The 21926-nt window shown below is 39.8% G+C and overlaps 1 protein-coding gene across 1 annotated transcript in view; it reads right to left on the bottom strand.

Moving 5' to 3' along the window:
• Nucleotides 1–1191: 1191 nt before the first annotated feature.
• The window catches only part of zdhhc8b (zDHHC palmitoyltransferase 8b), a 56821-nt gene continuing 36086 nt past the window's right edge, over nucleotides 1192–21926 (bottom strand). Inside the window, exons 2-11 of the mRNA XM_076104861.1 lie at nucleotides 11971–12092; nucleotides 9205–9362; nucleotides 8169–8341; nucleotides 7846–7948; nucleotides 7341–7432; nucleotides 5527–5659; nucleotides 4209–4317; nucleotides 3155–3261; nucleotides 1895–2961; nucleotides 1192–1324 (exon numbers count right to left, since the gene is read on the bottom strand). Coding sequence (XP_075960976.1) covers nucleotides 1192–1324; nucleotides 1895–2961; nucleotides 3155–3261; nucleotides 4209–4317; nucleotides 5527–5659; nucleotides 7341–7432; nucleotides 7846–7948; nucleotides 8169–8341; nucleotides 9205–9362; nucleotides 11971–12092 — 2197 coding nt within the window. The remainder of the gene's footprint in view (nucleotides 1325–1894; nucleotides 2962–3154; nucleotides 3262–4208; nucleotides 4318–5526; nucleotides 5660–7340; nucleotides 7433–7845; nucleotides 7949–8168; nucleotides 8342–9204; nucleotides 9363–11970; nucleotides 12093–21926) is intronic.

The raw sequence follows: 21926 nt of genomic DNA, 5'->3' as shown, positions 1-21926 counted from the left end.
TAAAAAAAACTACAAAATAATAAATGGGTGACCAGTTATCTTCATTTTACTACATGGGACAATGGCTTGTTTCTCTACACCTTTCTATTCCTATGAGTAGAACACAAACAACTTACACACTAAACAAGTTATCTTCTTTCTTTTGACACAACACAAACAGAAAGTTTTGGTTGTGCAAGGCTGGACTCCTCCTGAACTCTTGGGATGAGGTATTCAAATCTGTCAGGACGCCAATATATCTTCCCAGCACTTGCGTCATGTTGAAATCCCCGAACTGAACGTCACTAAAACAAATGATGATGATGACGCACTGCACCTTTGTGAAGTGTATAAAGGGGGCTAAACTATATTCAAGCCCAACTAATCTGAGACAAAGAAGGGGCCATTCAAAGCCTGTGAATTAATATCAACTAGCATCTCTGCTGGTTGCATTCATTCCTGAGAAATTAGTTTTTGATAAAGAAGGAATTCCATTTTTCTTTTTTATCTTACTTTTAATCAACACGCCTTTCTCAATGAATTTGGAACGCGACCACCAGACCTGATACGATGACTTCCCTCTCTCGATATCCCCTTCCCCTGCTTCTCAACTCTTTTATCTCGTGTTGCCTGCAAATGCAGTTGGTGCTGATCTAACGGATCGGTCCTCCATCACTTCTCAAAGCTACGCTGGAGATGCCATGAACTGTACAAGTTAATGTGAAGCACCGTGACTTCTTGAGGTCAAATGACTTGGAAAGGACTTTAGTCTTCTCACAAAAGTCCATAGTGAGGATTGTCAGTGTTTAATTCATCTGTAGTGTTTTTGTTCAGCCTTCAGTGCTTTCTAGAGAAAAGTTAGTGTGACATTTGGAACAACTAAACGCTTCATGACCACAGCTGAGAGACAAAAGTAATACCATTAACGTTCCTCTCTTACGACCAAGATGATGAGCCACAAAATGTTAATGACAAGACACTCCTCACACATACAGCCGGCAGCGGTATCAACTGACAAACAACCCCTCTGTTACGAACATACACAGGCATTTGGCTAGACGGACCCACACAAGGGCAGACAGGTCCTCTGATTGGACAATAAATCCAAAACAGGGAGCGCTATGTGCCCCTGACTCTTGACTAAAATAACAGGAGAGCATCTCTTTGCAGGAGGGTGGTTGTTGTCATTGGAGGTCCATGCAGTGTCCCTGCTCACACTGATATCTCATACGTGGTGCCTCCTACACCCGTCACCTTTTTGACGTTACTGTGGCGGCTGGGGCTGACGGTGGAACCCTTGGCACTGGGGTGGCAGTCCATCTGCCCGTTAACTTTCATGGCCTCTCTGAGTGAAAAGAGAAGAACAAGGGTAAGTATTCACCACAAAGAGGCGAAGGTATAAAACACAAACCAAACAATAAAGGTTGGTGGCAACATGCAGATCTGTTATCTGGACAGTTTCAAACCATCAAACCAAAATAGCAACATGGATGATTGGTTCAAAGTGTACTTGTTTGTGAGGCAGAAGGCGTGGAAATGTTAGACGAGTAGGAGAAAAGCATGCAAAAGAAAAAGAAATGAGAGGAATTACACAACTTTATTAATTTGTAAAATAATACAAAAATGGATATTTTACTAGAAAGGCAAACATTAATTAGAACAGAAAATAAGAATTCACACCAGACTGTTACTTAACATGAATAAATGGACATTACAGTTGAACAAATACATACACTTTTTACAAATGCTATACGTTGCCTAAGTATGCGCGAGTATACTAGTGCCCGTGTACTGCCGGCTGTGTCCAGCAGAAGGAGCAAGATTTCCAGTGGGAATACATTCAATGCCCACCAGTCCCCCCTTTTTGCTCAGTACAATGCATGCAGTCCCACAGGTGTAACGTTAGGGTTCATACCTTGGGCCCCCCAGGTGAGCTGAGTCTGTCCTCTGATGGGCAGTGATGTAGGAGAGTTTCTGGTGGGAGTAGGAGGGGGATCGGGGCATAGCAGGGGAGTGGGGCTGGTGGTCCGGGGAACGATAAAGGCCCTCAGGGCAAGCGGCCCTGCTCTGGCTGCTGTTGCCGCTAATGTGATCTGTGTGCAGGGAGGTGGTCGAAGTCCGAGGGGCACGACCCAGCGTGGAGCCAGCATGGCGCAAAACGGGGGTTCGTTGCCCATAGCTCACCAGGCCGACCCCCATCAGGTTGTCCCTGGAGCCTCCATAAGCTGGGGGTGTTGGGCCTCTAGAGCCAGGGCCACGAGGCCCATCTGAGTAGCAAGCATTGGGGGGTAGGCCATAGCCCCCATCAAACACGACAGAGTCCTGGGCATAGATATGGGTCTGGGAGCGCCCATGCAGTATCTGCCGTTTTTCCCTCTCCTCCATCTCCTTTCGTTCCTGGATGGAGGCCATGATGGTCTGGGAGAGGTTGTCATAGCGCACCGGGGATGGGTCCCTTTCCCTTAGGTGAGGGGATTGCCTGCCCACCCCCCTGGGTGGCATCACTGGACTGTAGGCGGGGGTGACCTGGTGCCTCTGCATGTCAGGTTCCCGGATGTGGCACATTTTGGTGGGCAGGTAGGGCGAGTGGAACCCCACAGTGGGCATACCACGATGGGCCATGCACTCACTGGCAGTGGCTGGGGAGATGCTGGGGTTAAGCAGGCTGTCATAAGACAAGCTGCCGTTACGGTTGGAGAGCGTGTTGGGCGAAAAGATGCTCTTGTACGGCGTGGAGGTGACTGTCTGCGGCTGCAGGGCTGAGAGCTGGCCCTTCTCTGGCCGACGGTGGCCCTGCTTCAGGCTGAGGGAGTGGGAGTTGATGGGGTCAGCGTCCAGCTGGAGGGGAGATGACTGGAAGGTGCGGTGGAGAGGAGTATTGGTGTACTCAGGCAGGTCCAGGTTTGGCTCAGATCGGTAGTCATGACCACGGACACCCTCTTCCAAGATGGCCGAGGTCTTCCGGTCATCTGGCATGACAATCTGAGTAGCAAACATCAGAAAAACACGTCAAATCAAATATGATTGAAGTCATTGTACTTAACTGCTACTGAGGCTTTTGCAACAGGATATAAACCCCAGGCTATATGGTAGAGCTAATAATCACAGTAACATAATAACTACACTATATTAAGAATATACATCTTACATAAGTGCCAAACACATCATGCCTTACCTTCTCTCCAGCAGTGTGGTAGTGGACTTTAGGCATGGTGCCAAAGGACGGCCTGAATTTGTACATGACTGGAGTGGAAGGGTGGGTCTTTCCAGAAAGAGAACTATCTACAACACACACAGAGGAAGAGGATCAGAGTTAACACTGTGCGGGTAATAGAAATGCCTCTATTATACCAGCACTGATTGAAAGTCAGTTCTGGGAGAAAAGACAAGACCTGAGCTGAATTCTATCATCACAGTAGAGAAGGCTGTAGGTAATGAGTTTTTGAACCACACACCATCACCAAGAATGGAAATTAATTGGAGTGGCATGGTCGTCGGTCAAAGTCTGTACCGGTTCCTCTAATTTGCCTTTAAAAAGGGAGGCGATCCATTTAGACAGCCTGCAGTACTTTGAAGTACCACCAGGCAGTGATAGTGCTCCATTGAAGAGCAGAAAGCGTTCCCTCCCTGATTTAATGCGCCATGGCACTGGAGATCCTCTGGAGGGAACCTGCTGTTGTAGGTTCACACTATATTTTATTGACTATGGAATGCAACAGTACAGAGAAGACGTTACCGCTGGTTAAGGCTCTTAGCTGTTAAACCACCACTACAACAGAGTATGTCACAGTTCCTAATTCACACAGATGACTTCTAAAAAAAGTCAGTCATTTTTTTGTTTCTGATTCCCGAGCATATTCCTCTCCCATCCCTCCATGTGGCTTCATTGCTACATGCCACCAGGATAGAAGAAGGTGGTGATTCATGGTGCAATAATTCACTCTGAACTCTCTACTCTGGTGCTGATTCAGTGAGCAGGACTCGCCTCCTTATTACAAATCACACCTATTCTCCGGCCCGGCATTAAAAAGGCAATTGATCTGCCACTGAGACGGACATTTATCACGCTACACTAGAGGCAAGTCACACACTGGGATGCTGGTGATGCACAGAGGCAGTTTGGGGAATTGCTGCTTGGCAACAAAGATAAATGGGATTGATGATGACTGACAGGAGAGGGGGAGAGTTGTTGCTGGACACAGGGACACTTTGTTCCTGCGTTTTCTTACCTTCGCTGGACGTCAGCTGACTCTTCAGCTGGTTGTACCTGTCGACTTTGGGTGGCAGCAGCGGCGGCTGGGTTTCTTTCTCGTCAAGGCCGTCCAGGCTACTTTTGGACTACAGGGAGGAGAGCAGGGTGTGATAACATCCAGGACGGGTGGGGGAACAGCAGATGAAATAGAGAAGAGCATATGTTAGAGGTAGGGATGCACCAACCGACTCTCACAGACGGCTGTAGGGTAGCAAAACTGCACCTAGCAGCTGCTCTGCTTGAGCTAAATATTTTTTTGTTGTGGCTAATGGAGTGGAAATGGTGAAAAAATGTCAGTGTTAGATTAACATTTTACATTAACAACATAAAAGAGCATTTATTTGTTAAATAAATAACAATAAAAAAAAAAAAAGAGTAGCCAACTTTTTTTTTAGCATTACACAAAGTTTAAAATCAATATCGATGCAGAACAAAAACAAGAGATTATCCACAATGCAACTCTCTCTGCCAACAGCTGATCCAGTAATTCGGGTGTGTTATGCTAGTAGCAGCTAATGTGGCCTCAAGCAGGGATGAGGAGCGGGCTACAGGCGTCTGGTTAACTCACTTCTTTCTAACGCCACACCCTCAGATTGGTCTTTAGTCCCAACTGATGCTGACTCTAGTGACATCACTTGAGGCAATTTATCAGGCTTCATGCAGCTCTCTCTGGAGTCACAGCTGTTTTTACATATGTAGTAGTAGCTGCTCCCAGAGGCCTGTCAACACACTTTGATGTGTTGAATTGTTGGAGCTCCTAAAGTTAACTTCAGTGAAAGTTTGCGGAAAAGTTGTCAATGACCAAACCTGAACATCAGAAATGAATTAAATCTGTAGGGTTACTCTAAAAGAGAATAGGGACGCTTTTCTTCACTGGAGCCCCTCTTTGTCCTTTAAGATGACATGAGTGTATTTTAAATAGGTACAAACAAAATATGCTTAAAGGACAAACATTTTCCCACTCTGCAAGATGATTTTCATGGTAGATGGCATGAATTGAAACCACTGTCTCTGGTCTTTTTGTAGATATGTTTGCTTTTAAAATCACCCTCACAGACACAGTACATCCCTTTGGGGTGAAAAATAGTCAAATTCATTTTTCAGAAATCTGTTGACTCCCTTCGCTTTGATGTGAAGTTTTAGAAATGAGGAAATCCACTAATATATGTGACTCTAGTGAGCTACTGTAGCCTTGTATATGCTGCCCTCAGTATGAAAAGGTAGGTCAGTTGGATGATGGAGCAACAGGGAAATAACAAGAAAAAAAAGCTCTGTAGCAGTTGAGAAGAACTCACCTTGGAGCTGGTGATGGTGCTGTGGATGCCGTTGTCGCTGAGCTTGATGGTGATTTGCCTCTCTGACAGGTCAGGTCTGATGAATGGGGGCTGAATTCTGACATGGGGCTTTTTCCTGGGGTCCATCATGTACCTGCATAGAAAAAGAGCAACAGGCTCTCTCTCAGAACAAACAGATTCTTTATAGTCGCAGTACTTTCCCGAATTTATAATTTTCAGTATAGTCCTGGCAGTCAGAGTTGCCATTACATCTGCAATCTTTAGTGATACTGAGCCTCACTGAATGCAACCAAGATGACAAGTATGCAACTCTGTAACACAGCCAAAACAGCACACAGTGTACTATTAAAGTTATTCACATCAAAGTGTGCACCACTTATGCAAAGGAGGGGGGCACTAGCTTTGTCTTCAGTAGAGAAATATTTGCAGCAAACTGAATTCATTTTTCAGGAATCGCTTCTTATTCTAGTCTCATCGCTCCCTAAACCTTTGGAATTGAATCTTTATTGCTACATGAGAAATACTCTGTGGTTCATGGATCTCATGATCACACACAATAACTTGTAAACATGTTATACAGATATATAACCAGATGTATGCATTGAATATGCAAGTACATGTACAAAGGTGCACCTTTGAAAAAATATGGAAATGTAACAAAAAAGGCTAATATTCCTCATTTTATTTCAGTACCCCTCTTCTACTTGATACACTGCACCTTATACTCTACTATCAACCCATATTCAGTGCGGAGTACAATAATGAAATTAGTCAAGCACTTTGTTTAATCACTATTGGCTTGTGAGACAGTTTAAAAAAGATATTTCAAACACAACTTCCTGACAGAAAAACAGCATTTAAATGAATCATACAGGGTTGTTTGTTAATAATTAAAGGGGCTGTCAGTGTAATTGCTTTAATATTTAATGGCGTGGAGGCTTGGGTGTGGTATATTATCCAAGCAGTCTTTATACATTTTTAGTAATCGACCCCTACATTAAAAAAACATGCCACTAAATGAATGTGACTGGTTTAAAAATACTTTATTGTTTTTATTGTTGGTGTTTTTTTCTGTATCAGTCAGGTTTTGAGTCAATGGTTTAGTAAATCAGAATTCATCCATCAGGGTCTCTGCAACAACTTAACAGCAGACGCTTGTAACACAGCATTTCACCCCCACCTGATGTCTCTCTGCAGTCACACTGTTGATTCTGATGGCATCGAACTTCATAGATTGTAAAACTGGTGGTTAGGCTTTTTAGCGATTGTGTGTGTGTGTGTGTGTGTGTGTGTGTGTGTGTGTGTGTGTGTGTGTGTGTGTGTGTGTAAAAAACAGGTTGACTAGTTCTGCGCTCTGTTTCCCATTAACTGTTTTACAGAGTGATTCAATTCTCACAGCCATCTGCCTTCCCCCTGGGTTGCTGGCAGCTTTCAGGCAGAACTGTACACACCTCCGCAACCACCTTCAGAGCATGTGCATGCACTCACACACACACACACAATGGTGCCGCCTGTGTTATTCTTGCAGGTACATGGTTCTGCATTGGTGCTATGGCATGGATGTCCCAGGCTTTAATGGGCCACAATCCTTCTGTTTGCATAACCATACACAAACATATTGTCTCAAGTGCAGGAATACAGCACATTTCAATAAACATGAGTTAAATATGTGCTGACAGAAAGAAAACCCTGAAAAGCATCTACTGTGTACAACACACACACACACACACACACACACACACACACACACACACACACACACACACACACACACACACACACACACACACATGCAGCATAATAAAGCATCTTACCTCGGTGCCAGGGGACTACACAAGACGTACTCCACGTTGCCACAGCAACCCTTGGTGAAGGGATTTACTCCTCCACGAAACTTGCCCGTCACCTGAGGAAAACAATGCATTGTTAAGAATCGGTAGCGAAGGAAGGCCACAGTGCACACACATGGACGTACACACAGAGGTCCAGTGCTTGAATACAAAAGAGGGGATTAATTATGTGATGGTTGGGAATTAATTCTGTCCACACTTAGCGGACTGTATTATTCGCGTGGCCAGAGGTTTGCTTGTCGAGATTCTCCAGCTATTTCAAAAGGTTCCCCAATGCTAGCACGGTTGCCAAAAGTCACACAGCTCCAGGTGTGAATGTTTGAGTCAGTGTGAAGCAGAGTGGCACAGCTCTGTTGACTTTCGCTGGATAAATAACAGGCTAAATCGGTTGTGTGTGTGTGTGTGTGTGTGTGTGTGTGTGTGTGTGTGTGTACGTCCAGAACAAGCCAAAGGCAGCTCCTACACTCACCTGTTCGTTGGTTGTTCGACCTCGAGCAACGAGCACCATATGGAAACCTGTGAGTCCCATGACTGGAATAAAGAAAAGCCCGGCTATACACATCACCACCAGACTGGACACAAAGGTCAAGCTCAACAACAACAATAAGGGATTACAAGAACACAAACACATGTACTGTAAGAATAACTTCATTGACTCCTTTAGACAGAGGAAACTACTACCAACCTTTTCCCACTCGGGAAACATTATTCTAAAAATAACTAAATCAACAACCAACCAAATCGTCCATTAAAAAAAGAAGCAGGCTTTGCAGTCAAGCAGTGAAAGGATACGTGACAGTGGTGTGCAGTGCTGCCAGTCTCTCGCGGTGGTGGAGAACGAAGATGAGGCCGAAGGAGAAAACTCCCACCATATGGATGCTCAACGACAGCAGGAAGAGGAAGAAGTAGCGGTAGTTCCTCCGTCCAATGCAGTTGTTCACCCAGGGACAGTGGTGGTCGAAGTCCTGAGGAGGAAGAGAGGGAGCAAGTTACACTTCTGAAATCTATGTAATTTATTCATAAGGAAATCAATATGACCTCCAGCTAGTCTGGGTTGGCGCTTTAAATTCAGGTTAAAATCAGGTTTATGAATTTTGACCTATTATCACTGGGAGGGACGAGTTTAAATCTCTTGACTATTAAGGCAAAACAAGTGAAGGAACAAAATGTTGTTGGTTGCAATAATAAAATATTCAATCCATAATCAACCTTAAACTCCAATAAATATCCAATACCACTTTTGTTCTTTCTACTTTCATCAGTTGATGTGTAAATGATAATCTACACCCTCATTAAATTCTTTATTAGGCTTACACAAACACTCACAAATACAACTCAGCCTTTTTGAAAGGAAACAGGGTGCAGGAATACAGCCTGTGTAATTATGCATCCTGTGTGTAGGTGTGTGTTTATGTCCTGAGGTGTCTGTGTGTGCGTGTGTGTAGGTGTATTTGTAAGACCAAAATGAGGATATTACTGATACCAGTATTTTACGCTTGAAACTGCCAAACGCTGAAATTCATGCCAGCATTTATGTTTTTTAATGAGGACAACTAAACAAAACACAGATATTTACAAATTATTTATATATTTCGAATATAAATTCTTGGCAGGAGAGAAAAAAACTCCAAACATATGTACTATGTACAAGCAAACTGCATCTTATATCACATCAAACAAGCCCAATGTCAATAGAACAGCATCAGATTGTTGATTAAAAGCTGATACATCAGTCTAACCTTGATGCATATTTAGATTTCAGTGCCTGCATGTATACTTAACACACTGATTGTATTCACACACCCACACAACACACACACATACACACCTCCACACAGTTGTCGCAGACGCTGCAGTGCGAGCAGCGAGGCGGCCTGTAGAAGTGACAGGTGGCGCACCACTTCATCCGGACCTGGATGCCCTTGATCTCCACATTCTTGTAGAGCGGTGCTCGGAAATCATCGTCCTTGTCCTCGTCCTCGTCGGCTGTGGGGAAACATACAGATACACACACACACACACACACACATTAACAGAGCACAGATGCATATGGTGGCATGTGAGAAAAACTGTCACAAACACAGTTTTGATTTAAGATTACATTTGACAGGAACAACAGGAGAGCACCTTAAATGAAGCTCTCCCCCGCTGTAAGCTGTCTGCACGGACAGCAAACATTTTTTATATTTTTTTATTAAGGGAATTAAACCTCTAACCCTGAGAGAGAGGGTGCCTTAATCTATCTGACCTGACATGTAACTGAACCCATAACCTGTAAACTACAGTATGAGAGTACAACTGACATCTCCACTGCACTCAGTGAGACATTGCAGTCAATCAAACTGTTTGTACTTTATGCTGCTTTCCTACGACTGAGAGCTTTTTGCTGTGGAGCCGCAGTGGAAAATAAAATGTCTTTCAGCTGATCAAAGGGCACTTTCAAACGATCTACACGGAGCTCCAACCAGAGAAAATAATTTCACAGTACAATAATAACTGCAGGGAGATCCAGGTAGCTGAAAACACACACACACACACACACACACACACACACACACACACACACACACACACACACACACACACACACACACACACACACACACACACACACACACACACACACACACACACACACACACACACACACACACACACACACACACACACACACACACACACACACACACACAGAAAGCAAGAGAGTGAAAGGAGACAACAAGAGAGACACAAAAGGTAGAGCACAGAAATAAACAGTTCCATAAGCAGAGATTGCTCTGTTATTATGGCTGTCAAGTCTCTTCAAATAGATTTTAAAAGTAAACCGGCTGCCAAACCAACGGACACAAACAGCAGTTACGCTTCCATCTCCCCTGACAGCTTCTTCTTCTACAAATGCTCAATGCAAGAAGCATTCAACAGTCAAAGCAGCGGCCTATTTCATACAAATGTACATTTACACTTTAAAAATAGCTTTCAGTTCGATTACAATCAGTTATTTGCCTAAAATAATTTTTAGCACGAACATATTATTGTATTATACTATTGTATCTATATGTATCTACAGAATCTTAATCAAATACATACTAGGCTTAACATACTATGTATTAATCCTATTGACTGCTGATTGACAGAGAAGCATTCTAGGAACATTATCTACAGGCAGGAGAGATTTTGCAATTATACCCACCACAGCATCGATACTGAGTAGGCCTGCTATTTGCCATTGATCACGAGTGTATCATCCCTTATGAAAGGGTAAACTGTGTATTTATATGAAGAAGGCAACTCACACTGAGGGTGCAAAAAAAAACAGTATGACAGGCCTGGCAGCTTATTAATGGGGATCAAATCATTGACCTTTTATTAATAAATCCTCTCATCCACACATGCTTTACATGTACATGGCTAATATTGTAACTGCTGCCTCGGGTAACAAACAGTAAGGTTCAGACTCTTCTGTTGAGAAGCTTGACATGTACAACAGCATATACTGAAAGACACAATGATAATTGTATGCGGCTCTGTCTCGATTGACCGCCCTTCACGTCATTGACCCACTGTTAATAGAAATATATTGATTAGTGCCAACACTTTCTTTTTAGTGTCTACTGTATGTTGACCAAATAAACAAAAAACAAATATCCCACTCTCCACTCATGATAATAATATTTAAAGAAATACATGCATCCTATGAACATTTTTGAATAATGTCAAAACACCTTCTAACACAGCAGGGAAACTGAAAATGTCAAATGGCACTTACTGAGCCATCTCTCTCATGCGTCTGTATTGCAGTTTCCCAACAAAAGAAAATGAGAATAAATGGCCGTGTCATACATCATTGACCTGAATGGAAAAACCCTGAGTACACACCAACCTTTCATTCTCACTGTTACAATCCTGGATGACGGAGTGATTTTCCAAACAGATGTGATTTCTTCGTTTTTTTATTAAAACGTTACTGGTGGGTCGGCTCCCTGTGAGATATAACATGACGAGCTTAGAAAGCTCCTCGGTAGTCTATTAAACCCAACAGGGCAGCGGCAGCAGAAGGCCACCCTCACCTCTGGGGAGGCAGATAACCTAATGGTTATTACCCCTTTATGAGCAGAGAAAGACCAAGACAGGTGCTTATCATTTACAAGCGCATTACAAACCTCCCCGGGGATGAGTTCAATCATCATTACTTAACCCAGCACTCACGACAAGAGGTCTGCATCAGGAGCATAAGTCAGTGCAGCTTGTTTGATGGACAAAGCATGCTGAGGGATACTGTATGCGGAGCATGTGGACTGTAACAGGCGGTAAGGCGGATGATAGAGTAATGAGACATTAGGTAGGTCGATACTCTGATAAATGTGGTGCTTTTAAAAAGTGTACCCTCTACATGAGGACTCAAAAAAGAAGGAAACATAACTCATACTTATGTATAGTACATTGAAAACATGAAAGATACTAATATTTTAGATGTCAGATAAATATTGCAGGCAAGAATGTGTTTTTCCCCAGAATTCGGTGACGTTAGAAACAGCATTTACACCATCATTGGACACTAAAACTACTTTGCACACTCACAGACATGCATACAAACCTCTGGGGTATACACCAGGGTCCATGAAGGTTGCCATACTGAAGTTGGCCAAGACGAAGAGGAAGACCAAGCCATTGTAGAGAGGCACGGCGGGAGAGATTACCTTTGTCAACCAGGGGCACCTAGAGACACAAAGGAAGGGACAGAGATGAGGTTAGTCACACACAATTTAACCACCATCACGTTGTGATCAGAGGTGCGCTTCTGTTCGAGACTTAGTAGTAAGCGTTAGTCCCTGACCATGTCGTATTCAATTGCACATGTTTAAATGAGCACTCTCGTACTTTTCTTATGAGTCTTGGTTCTAAATTGAAGCAATACTCATAATTAGAGACATGGTATACATGTACATACAAATAAATGAATACCAAGCTAGCCAGCTTGAGTGAATAATCTTTAAAGTACTGTAATTATTTGCTAATTACGAGGTGAGTTACTGTGGAATTAAGTAAGCGAATGGTTGATCATTAGCCTAAAAGGCTTCTTTAGAATTACCTGTTTGAAGAGGATTGGAGTTTTGCAGGTATGTGGTCATAAACCACATAATTGTACATTTGATGACCTCATCAGCTACATGAAAAGGTAAGTTAGCATTGCAGTTATTATGATTACTCCCAAGGGAGACACGAATGTTTGTGCCAAAATATCAGTTATTGAGACATATCGCTCAAAACACACAAATATCAACCTCATGGTGGCGCAAGATGCAGAGTCAGGGATCACCATAGTAGGATTCGTCATCTAGGGACCCTGAGTGTCCGTACAAAATGTCATGGCAGTCCATCCTGTAGTTGTTGAGATATTTCAGTCTGGACCGAAGTGATGACACACATCTATAGAGCCTAAAAGTAAAGCTAACCAAACATGCATGAGCTTTTATTTCTTATCAGCTCTTCCTTCATGTAGCTCAACCTAGCTTTAGGGTGATTGCCATCACATGCATCTAATGCAGGGGTCACCAACCTTTTTTAAACTGAGAGCTACTTCAAGGGTACCGAGTAGGACGAAGGGCTACTTATTTGATACGAACTTCCTGAATAACAAAATTGCACAGATCACCTTAATAATAATAATAATAATATATGTGAAGAGACTGTTTGATCACATGTCAGTTAATTATTCCTCACAATAATTATTAATAATGATTTCCACAACAATGATGGTATAGCTACACATACATATTTAAACATGCAACTTTTATTTCTGTTAATCTGTTTCAACATTTGAAAGTCAGAGGTATCACATCTCTGATATTTTTGTATCATCACATGATCAAAGCCGGTTACTTTTGCACATAGCGCCTGCTGGTGAATGATCCAGTGGTAATGTAGACATTTTGCGAAGTCTGGGTCACCTTTGCCTATGACGTTTAGAACTGCAGCAACTCCCTTCATCAACACCACGACCAGTGGCTGGACTCCAGCGGGATTATGCCTTATCTGACCTCAGCATCATCAGCCCTCGATTGCCTTCCTTCAGGATGGAGTCCAATTGTCAAAGACGTTGCATTATTGAAATTTGTACAATGTGTAATAAATGATTGTGAAATTCTAATGAAGTTGCTCCTGATTGAATGACTTTTTTCGACATGCTATACTGAGACTGTTTTTGACTTTTTTCAATGAGTTACTTTATTTTGAAAGTTGCTTTTTAAGTAACTTTATTTTTAAAGTTGCTTATTAAGTAACTTTATTTTTGAAGTTGCTTTTTAAGTTACTTTATTTTTGAAGTTGCTTTTTAAGTGACTTTATTTTTGAAGTTGCTTTTTAAGTAACTTTATTTTGTAAGTTACTTTTTAAGTAACTTTATTGTGTAAGTTACTTTTTAAGTAACTTTATTTTGTAAGTTACTTTTTAAGTAACTTTATTTTAGAAGTTACTTTTTAAGTTACTTTATTTTAGAAGTTACTTTTGAAGTTACTTTATTTTTGAAGTTACTTTTGAAGTTACTTTATTTTTGAAGTTACTTTTGAAGTTACTTTATTTTTTAAGTGACTTTTTAAGTGACTTTATTTTTTAAGTTACTTTTTAAGTGACTTTATTATTTAAGTTACTTTTTAAGTTACTATATTTGTTAAGTTACTTTTAAAGTTACTTTATTTTTGAAGTTACTTTTTAAGTTACTTTAATTTGTTTAGTTACTTTTTAAGTAACTTAATTTTTGAAGTTACTTTTTAAGTTACTTTATTTTTTAAGTTACTTTTTAAGTTACTTTATTATTTAAGTTACTTTATTATTTAAGTAACTTTTTAAGTGACTTTATTATTTAAGTTACTTTTTAAGTTACTTTATTATTTAAGTTACTTTTGAAGTTACTTTATTTATTAAGTTACTTTTTAAGTTCCTTTATTTTTGAAGTTACTTTTGAAGTTACTTTATTTTTTAAGTTACTTTTGAAGTTACTTTATTTTTTAAGTTACTTTTTAAGTAACTTTATTTTTTAAGTTACTTTTTAAGTAACTTTATTATTTAAGTTACTTTTTAAGTTACTTTATTTATTAAGTTACTTTTTAAGTTACTTTATTTATTAAGTTACTTTTTAAGTTACTTTATTTTTGAAGTTACTTTTGAAGTTACTTTATTATTTAAGTTACTTTATTATTTAAGTAACTTTTTAAGTGACTTTATTATTTAAGTTACTTTTTAAGTTACTTTATTTATTAAGTTACTTTTTAAGTTACTTTATTTTTGAAGTTACTTTTGAAATTACTTTATTTTTTAAGTTACTTTTGAAGTTACTTTATTTTTTAAGTAACTTTTTAAGTAACTTTATTTTTTAAGTTACTTTTTAAGTTACTTTATTATTTAAGTTACTTTTTAAGTTACTTTATTTATTAAGTTACTTTTTAAGTTACTTTATTTATTAAGTTACTTTTTAAGTTACTTTATTTTTGAAGTTACTTTTGAAGTTACTTTATTTTTGAAGTTACTTTTTAAGTAACTTTATTATTTAAGTTACTTTTTAAGTTACTTTATTTATTAAGTAACTTTTTAAGTTACTTTATTTTTGAAGTTACTTTTTAAGTTACTTTATTTTTGAAGTTACTTTTTAAGTTACTTTATTTTTGAAGTTACTTTTTAAGTTACTTTATTATTTAAGTTACTTTTTAAGTTACTTTATTTATTAAGTTACTTTTTAAGTTACTTTATTTTTTAAGTTACTTTTTAAGTTACTTTATTTTTTAAGTAACTTTTTAAGTTACTTTATTATTTAAGTTACTTTTTAAGTTACTTTATTATTTAAGTTACTTTTTAAGTTACTTTATTTTTTAAGTTACTTTTTAAGTGACTTTATTTTTTAAGTTACTTTTTAAGTTACTTTATTTTTTAAGTTACTTTTTAAGTAACTTTATTTTTTAAGTTACTTTTTAAGTAACTTTATTATTTAAGTTACTTTTTAAGTTACTTTATTTATTAAGTTACTTTTTAAGTTACTTTATTTTTGAAGTTACTTTTTAAGTTACTTTATTTTTTAAGTTACTTTTTAAGTTACTTTATTTTTTAAGTTACTTTTTAAGTAACTTTATTATTTAAGTTACTTTTTAAGTTACTTTATTTTTTAAGTTACTTTTTAAGTTACTTTATTTTTAAAGTTACTTTTTAAGTTACTTTATTTTTTAAGTTACTTTTTAAGTTACTTTATTTTTTAAGTTACTTTTTAAGTTACTTTATTATTTAAGTTACTTTTTAAGTTACTTTATTATTTAAGTTACTTTTTAAGTTACTTTATTTTTTAAGTTACTTTTTAAGTTACTTTATTTTTAAAGTTACTTTTTAAGTTACTTTATTTTTTAAGTTACTTTTTAAGTTACTTTATTTTTAAAAGTAAAATCAGCATGTCGAAAAAAGTCAAAAACGGTCAGTATAGTTTTTGACTTTTCGACATGCTCTACTACAGGGGTCACCAACCTTTTTTAAACTGAGAGCTACTTCAAGGGTACCGAGTAGGACGAAGGGCTACTTATTTGATACGAACTTCCTGAATAACAAAATTGCACAGATCACCTTAATAATAATAATAATAATATATGTGAAGAGACTGTTTGATCACATGTCAGTTAATTATTCCTCACAATAATTATAAATAATGATTTCCACAACAATGATGGTATAGCTACACATACATATTTAAACATGCAACTTTTATTTCTGTTAATCTGTTTCAACATTTGGGGCGCCCGCGTTCAAACCTCTAGTCTGGGCCTTTTCGGTCGGATTGCGTTGCCTCGCCTCTACCCCCGCCACCCCTGAGTTGTTGCCCCGCGGCCTGTTCCGAGGAATTACGGACCTGACGACGGGGTGCGCTCGCGGCGCGCGTCTGGCACCAACGGGATGCGCCCGCCATTCAGAACCTGAAAACCTAGTGCGGTGCAGCAGCCTCGTCCTGGCTGTCCGCCGTGCGCCTCCGGGTACCCAACTCTCTTAACTCTCTGCAAGCGTTTTTGATTAAAAAAGAACAGCAACTACAATTTTAGACGGAGGTCCATAATGACTAGTGCTATTTTTAGAACATGTCTTGCGGGCGACTCACGTGGTCCCTGCGGGCGACAGGGTGCCCGCGGGCACCGTGTTGGCTACCTCTGATCTAATGTAACTCTGTACTGTGCTGGTAAATTATGTTTCACACCTCAATGGAAAGGTCAGTGACCGAGGTTATCAGCAGAAAACATCCTTTTAATTCCACCAAGATTGACCTTCTCTACTGCCTGCGAGTCATAACTCAGTCACTGCTGTGAAATATTCAACTGAGGAGACATCTGAATCACACCCACAGCCCCGCTCAATCACCTGGACTCAAATCTCAGGACACTGCGTGTGTCCTGTAGGGTGATATTATTCAAGCCATCTGTTTGTGTGGTCTCTGTAGAGATGAAACACCCAGACGTGTGACGCTTATGGTTATGCATACTGCAGAGATCCTGCAGGTCAGAGAATTTTATGAATTAATAAAGTTTCTTGCAAGAGAGGGAGGAGAGAGACTCTCTCTCTTTCACTTGTGTTTCCAGCTCTGTTTCCTAAGCACGATGACTAACACACCTACGTCCACTTGCACACGTAACAGAACACACTGTCACTTTCAAGTATGTTTCTCCAGATTATTCTGACGTCAAAAAAGTCAATTTCCTGCTACCCTGGCCCCGAGATCATCTTCAATCCATATCTCCTCTCTCGCTCCGCCAGTCCTCTTTTGCTTTGTTGAATTATTCAGAACCGTGGCTGTAGGGAGCTACTAACAGAGAATAGAAAGACCCTAAGGTGGATGAGGTGGCCTCTCACGTATAACCAGTCTGCACTGGTCCGCAGCCTTGTGAGGGCTAGCGTGGGGTGGGCATGACTCATTCTTCTTCAAACATATCACTGCGCCAAATCAAGGCCATGCTGGGGGGTTGACTACATTCACGTCACATGAAAATGTAGCTTACATGGTAATATTCCTTTGTATTACAAGCACATTACAAACTCAGAGTAAGAAATACAATTTCTTATAATCACCATCACCGGGAAATCAAATTCCAAGTATTGTTTGTGATACCGTTCTCATTGTTAAGTCATGCTGTCAGCAGATGCAACGAGACTATAATTATCTTATCTGTCTGTCATTTATTTTTAGATCTTCAGCCGCATTATGTATCAAACTAAAAATGAAAAAATATGTCTGTGTCACAAACGATTTACCAAAAGGTTGGTAATTTAAGTTTTGTTGGTTATTCTCTGAATGCAGTTATGGCACATATTTACATTTGCAAGATAACAACCTCAAAGTACATTTCAGTGGAATTGCCATTTACGCAGAGGCCCGCTGTGAGTACTGGGCGGTGTGTTCACAGCTTTGTCAGCAAGTAGACAAGGTACAAACGCTTAAAAAAAACTGATCAAAGAAAAGCATGCAGCTCCACCGTCTTTGAAAATCCCAATTTACTCTTCTGTCAAAGGATCGTGTGTTTTTGCCTACAGTGGGATACAGTCAAGCCAGAAGGAAGGGGGGGAAAAAAAGTGAAGCTGACAGCAACCATTTTACGAGTCTGGGAGCAGACAGCGTGGGAGGAAAATGTGACAGAGAAAGCCTGATTAGGAACACAGACATTGGTTAATTGTGTAGGAGTAACACATAACCACAGAGCGCTTATCAAGACTGTTTACAAGCCACTTTAACTGCTTGTGTAACCATGATACTGTTAAAAAGTTTGCACCAATCTTATAAAGCTGAAGGGGCTTTTGCTGCCAAAATTGCAGTAATGTAATGAGTTTGGACAGTGAGTCTTTTCTGGCCAGACTGGAAGAAAGGCCTGGGATCTCTGGAGTAATCAAAATGCCTGCAAACAGGAGCTGGAGAGGTAACAAAGCTGGCATCCTCCAGCCAATCAGCATTTTAAAACAGCAGATCAAAAGCCACCACACTGTTGGGACAGAGGTGTAAAGATAACATTAGTGCAGAGGAGTAAAAGAGATGACACCACATTTCATCTCCTGGCTGAAATGAGGAAAAGAGCAAGATAAAAACAAAGGATTAAAGAGGAATAATCCTCAGCTAGCTCCTCAGGCTGGCAGAGCAACACTAACCTCAGTCAGATCAATAAGAGGCAGCAGACTGCTGGCAGAGGGCACACCTTTTCCACACAGCAGCCTTCCCTTTGTCTTCATAAATTAGCATCATTAAAGTGGAAATGATTTTGGACGCTCATTCTGCAGAGTTTACTCCATTTAAATGACTCGTGTTTTGGTGGACATTTTCATCCAAAAGCCTTAGGTTGGCATATGCCAATGATTAAATGTGTGGTACAAGGTTTATGTTTTAATGCAAATGCAATAAAACATAGTCAAAAGCAATAGCAGCAAAGTATGATTGCAGATTTTTTTTATCAAGCCACAAACCCTTGCTATAATATAAATATGAATGACACAGTATGTTGTCAAGTATATCATTTGAGGTGTATTGTTTTATTATAATTAACTGAAAATTTGTGAAATTGTGATTAATACAAGGGGCAAAAACATCACTAATATCATATGTACAGTCACATTTTTGCATTCTGATATACTGGATGATATTTACAACAAACTGTATGTACTTTTTAAAGCTGCCCTATACAATATTTGTATTAACAGTGTATCAAATGACAACGCATAATGTGAGAGGTGTTGCTCATAGTGACAAATGGGCAGGGAATTATCAGCCCTGCAGCATTAAGCAGCATTAAAGAGCGAGATATGTCTCCAGAGACATAACTCTTTGCATAAAAGCATAATAACTTTAGGATGGCAAATGTCAATGATGATGATGATGATCTACTGGGCCACGTTGTGTAGTGAGCATTAAAAATCTGTGTTTAGCTGCATCCACCACAAACTGAGATTAGTTTCATCTAAACTGCAGCTTTAACTCACTCCAAGTTGTAAAACACTAGCTTCCCCTTCTGTATCTTTATACTCTCACAGGCCTCATCTCATTTGTGAATTACAAAGATGCTGCATCCGATATCAACCCCTGAGACATAGTGAAATCATATGATACACGCAGACATCCACACACTTAGCGTCATCCAGCAGCAGCTTATGGACTGACAGACAGAATCTTAGCCTTGGGTATCCAATAACCTCCTCAGTCACTGAGCAGTGGGGGTGTCTCTGGTTGGGTATTAAGATTAGAGAAAACACCAGGCTTTTGGGTGATGACAACCCAGCTGCCTTTCCAAAAAGAAAAAGAAAAAATCCTCAGCTGCCACCCTTAAAAACACAGGCTTGAGTCTGTTTATTAAACAAAATCTGGGTGGAACACTTTGAAATGAGCCCTCTAATCCCGCTGCCCAACCTTATGGAGGGATAAACCACTCAGCGGCCTTTGTAAAGTAACTCGGTGCAAATGCAAATGTAAGGATTTTTAATATAATTTTGAATCTATTTATAATCATTTTGAATGTTGTACTTTTGGTTGGACAAAACAAGCATTGTGAATGTTAAGTGGTACGAATCTGATGATATACTGTATAATATTATAACGGTCACAGGGGGCATCTGCATTAAGTACTTCTACTACTCGAATTACATTTTCCTAATTATGCTGAAATTCTTGTCAAACATTGTCAATGCAGGACTTTTACTTGTAACAGAGGACTTTTACAGTATGGCATTAGTACTTTAACTTCAGTAAATTAAACTGAATACTTCCTTCACCAGTGCATCTACCATGAAAAGCCTTCTCCACTACACACCCCAAAGCTATTTGACTACTCAAATCTGTCCGTCCTTCATTTGCCTGCTTTTGGATTGGAGCAGCCTTTGAAGTTTCTCTTATCTGTTCTTTTAGGAGCTTTGGGAGGAGGGAAGAGTGTGAAGAACCATGAAAGAGAAAACTGAGTAAATCAAGAGAACTTTTGGCACAGATACACACGGGCTGCACTTTCCTTAGTCCAACATGAAGGTTCACAAGATGCCAGACTTTGTGAATGAAGGGAGACGGACTAATAAGCACAATACTGTATGTGTTTGATTCATTCAGGTGTTGAATACAGGTTTGCTGCTCAGTGACATTAAGGTCAGTCAGCTGATCTCAAACCCGTTACTATGGGTGCAAATTAAATACTTGTTTGTTCCATGCTCTTGTTGAACTGTTTATAGAAACATATAATCATATATGACAATTAACGGGCTACTCCAGCTATTTTTGTCTATTCACAAAAGACACGTCAAGCTCCCAATAAGATGGATCTTACATTTCCCATAATGCAATAGATATAATCATTTCATTAGACACTCCCTGGCTGGTAATTGCGCATGTCTTTCCATGTCCACACCCTCAGTTTGTAATGCAGGCGGTATAAATTAGTATCAACTCCAAGCCGAGACAACCCTGATGACATCAAACTCTGTTTTACAGCCTGGTATTGAGTTACAGTTAAGTTCAGTTATTGCTTGTGAAGGAGGATAGCAGAGGAAGTCGATTATTAAAGTAAAATTAGAATCCAAATGAAAAGAAACAAATCTCAGTTACTACTCGTACAGGTGAGCATTCTGCAGAAAACACAACATATCTCAGCTTTTGTTGGCATTCAATCGTTTAAAGTTAAATATATTATTATTATATATATCTATAGGAACAATACATCAGTTATATCAGTAAAGCCTTATCTGACTGCAATGCCTGTGAGCATGAGTGACATCTATAACACTCAACAATGCTGCAGGGCCACTGGGAGCACTTACAGTAATGTGTTGAGCACATGGTGAGAACACCATCCCATTGATTAGTTCATTAACGCTGGACCCAGTGGGACACACATGGAAGGTCTGTTCTCCTGCAGACTGCCTGCTGAGACCCACTGATCCTGTACCAGTTGCGAGGCTGGTGTCATTTCACCTTCCAGTAAGGGAATTCTCACTATGGGAAAAAATGGGAATCATTCTAAGAGGGAATGCGGGTCAGGGTTTGATGATTAAGTTCAGTCCTACCTGCCCCCAGAAGTCCTGAACCGGTGTTTTCCAGATTCATACCCACTCTTTAAATTCTGTCAAACCTATTTTAATCTTCGTGGGATTCACGGACGGCAGCACCGCTCACCAACTCCCCAGGGACCTGCCAAACACATCCCCGAGGCTCTGCATTCACATATGTGGCATTTAGCATTCCACACACAAGCACACGCAGCAGGCCTGGTGTCAGTGCAGCTGATGGGGATGTTGATGTTTGCTGGAGGTGTGCAGCAGAACAGCTTGAGGCAGCGCTACATTGATTGACATGGGTATCATGAAATTCAGTTCCTGAAGCCCCAAGTTATTCATTCAGTTTTACAAACTGCACAGCAACACAATTTGTTGTTGTGTATTCACATTTAGAGTGTGTATTTCATTTAAGTTTAGTCTTTAGTATATAAAATCACAGAAAATAGTAAATAAAGTCCCTTCCACACCACATTATGCAAGTTGCTTGCTGGACCAAAATTTGCTTCCAAACTAGTTGTG

Source organism: Anarhichas minor, unplaced genomic scaffold, assembly GCF_050575085.1.
Source record: "Anarhichas minor isolate MPS153535 unplaced genomic scaffold, ASM5057508v1 ptg000030l, whole genome shotgun sequence".
In the NCBI taxonomy this organism is placed as follows: Eukaryota; Metazoa; Chordata; class Actinopteri; order Perciformes; family Anarhichadidae; genus Anarhichas; species Anarhichas minor.
The sequence above is the reverse complement of the archived record's forward strand: the minus strand, read 5'-3'. Positions and strand labels throughout refer to the sequence as shown.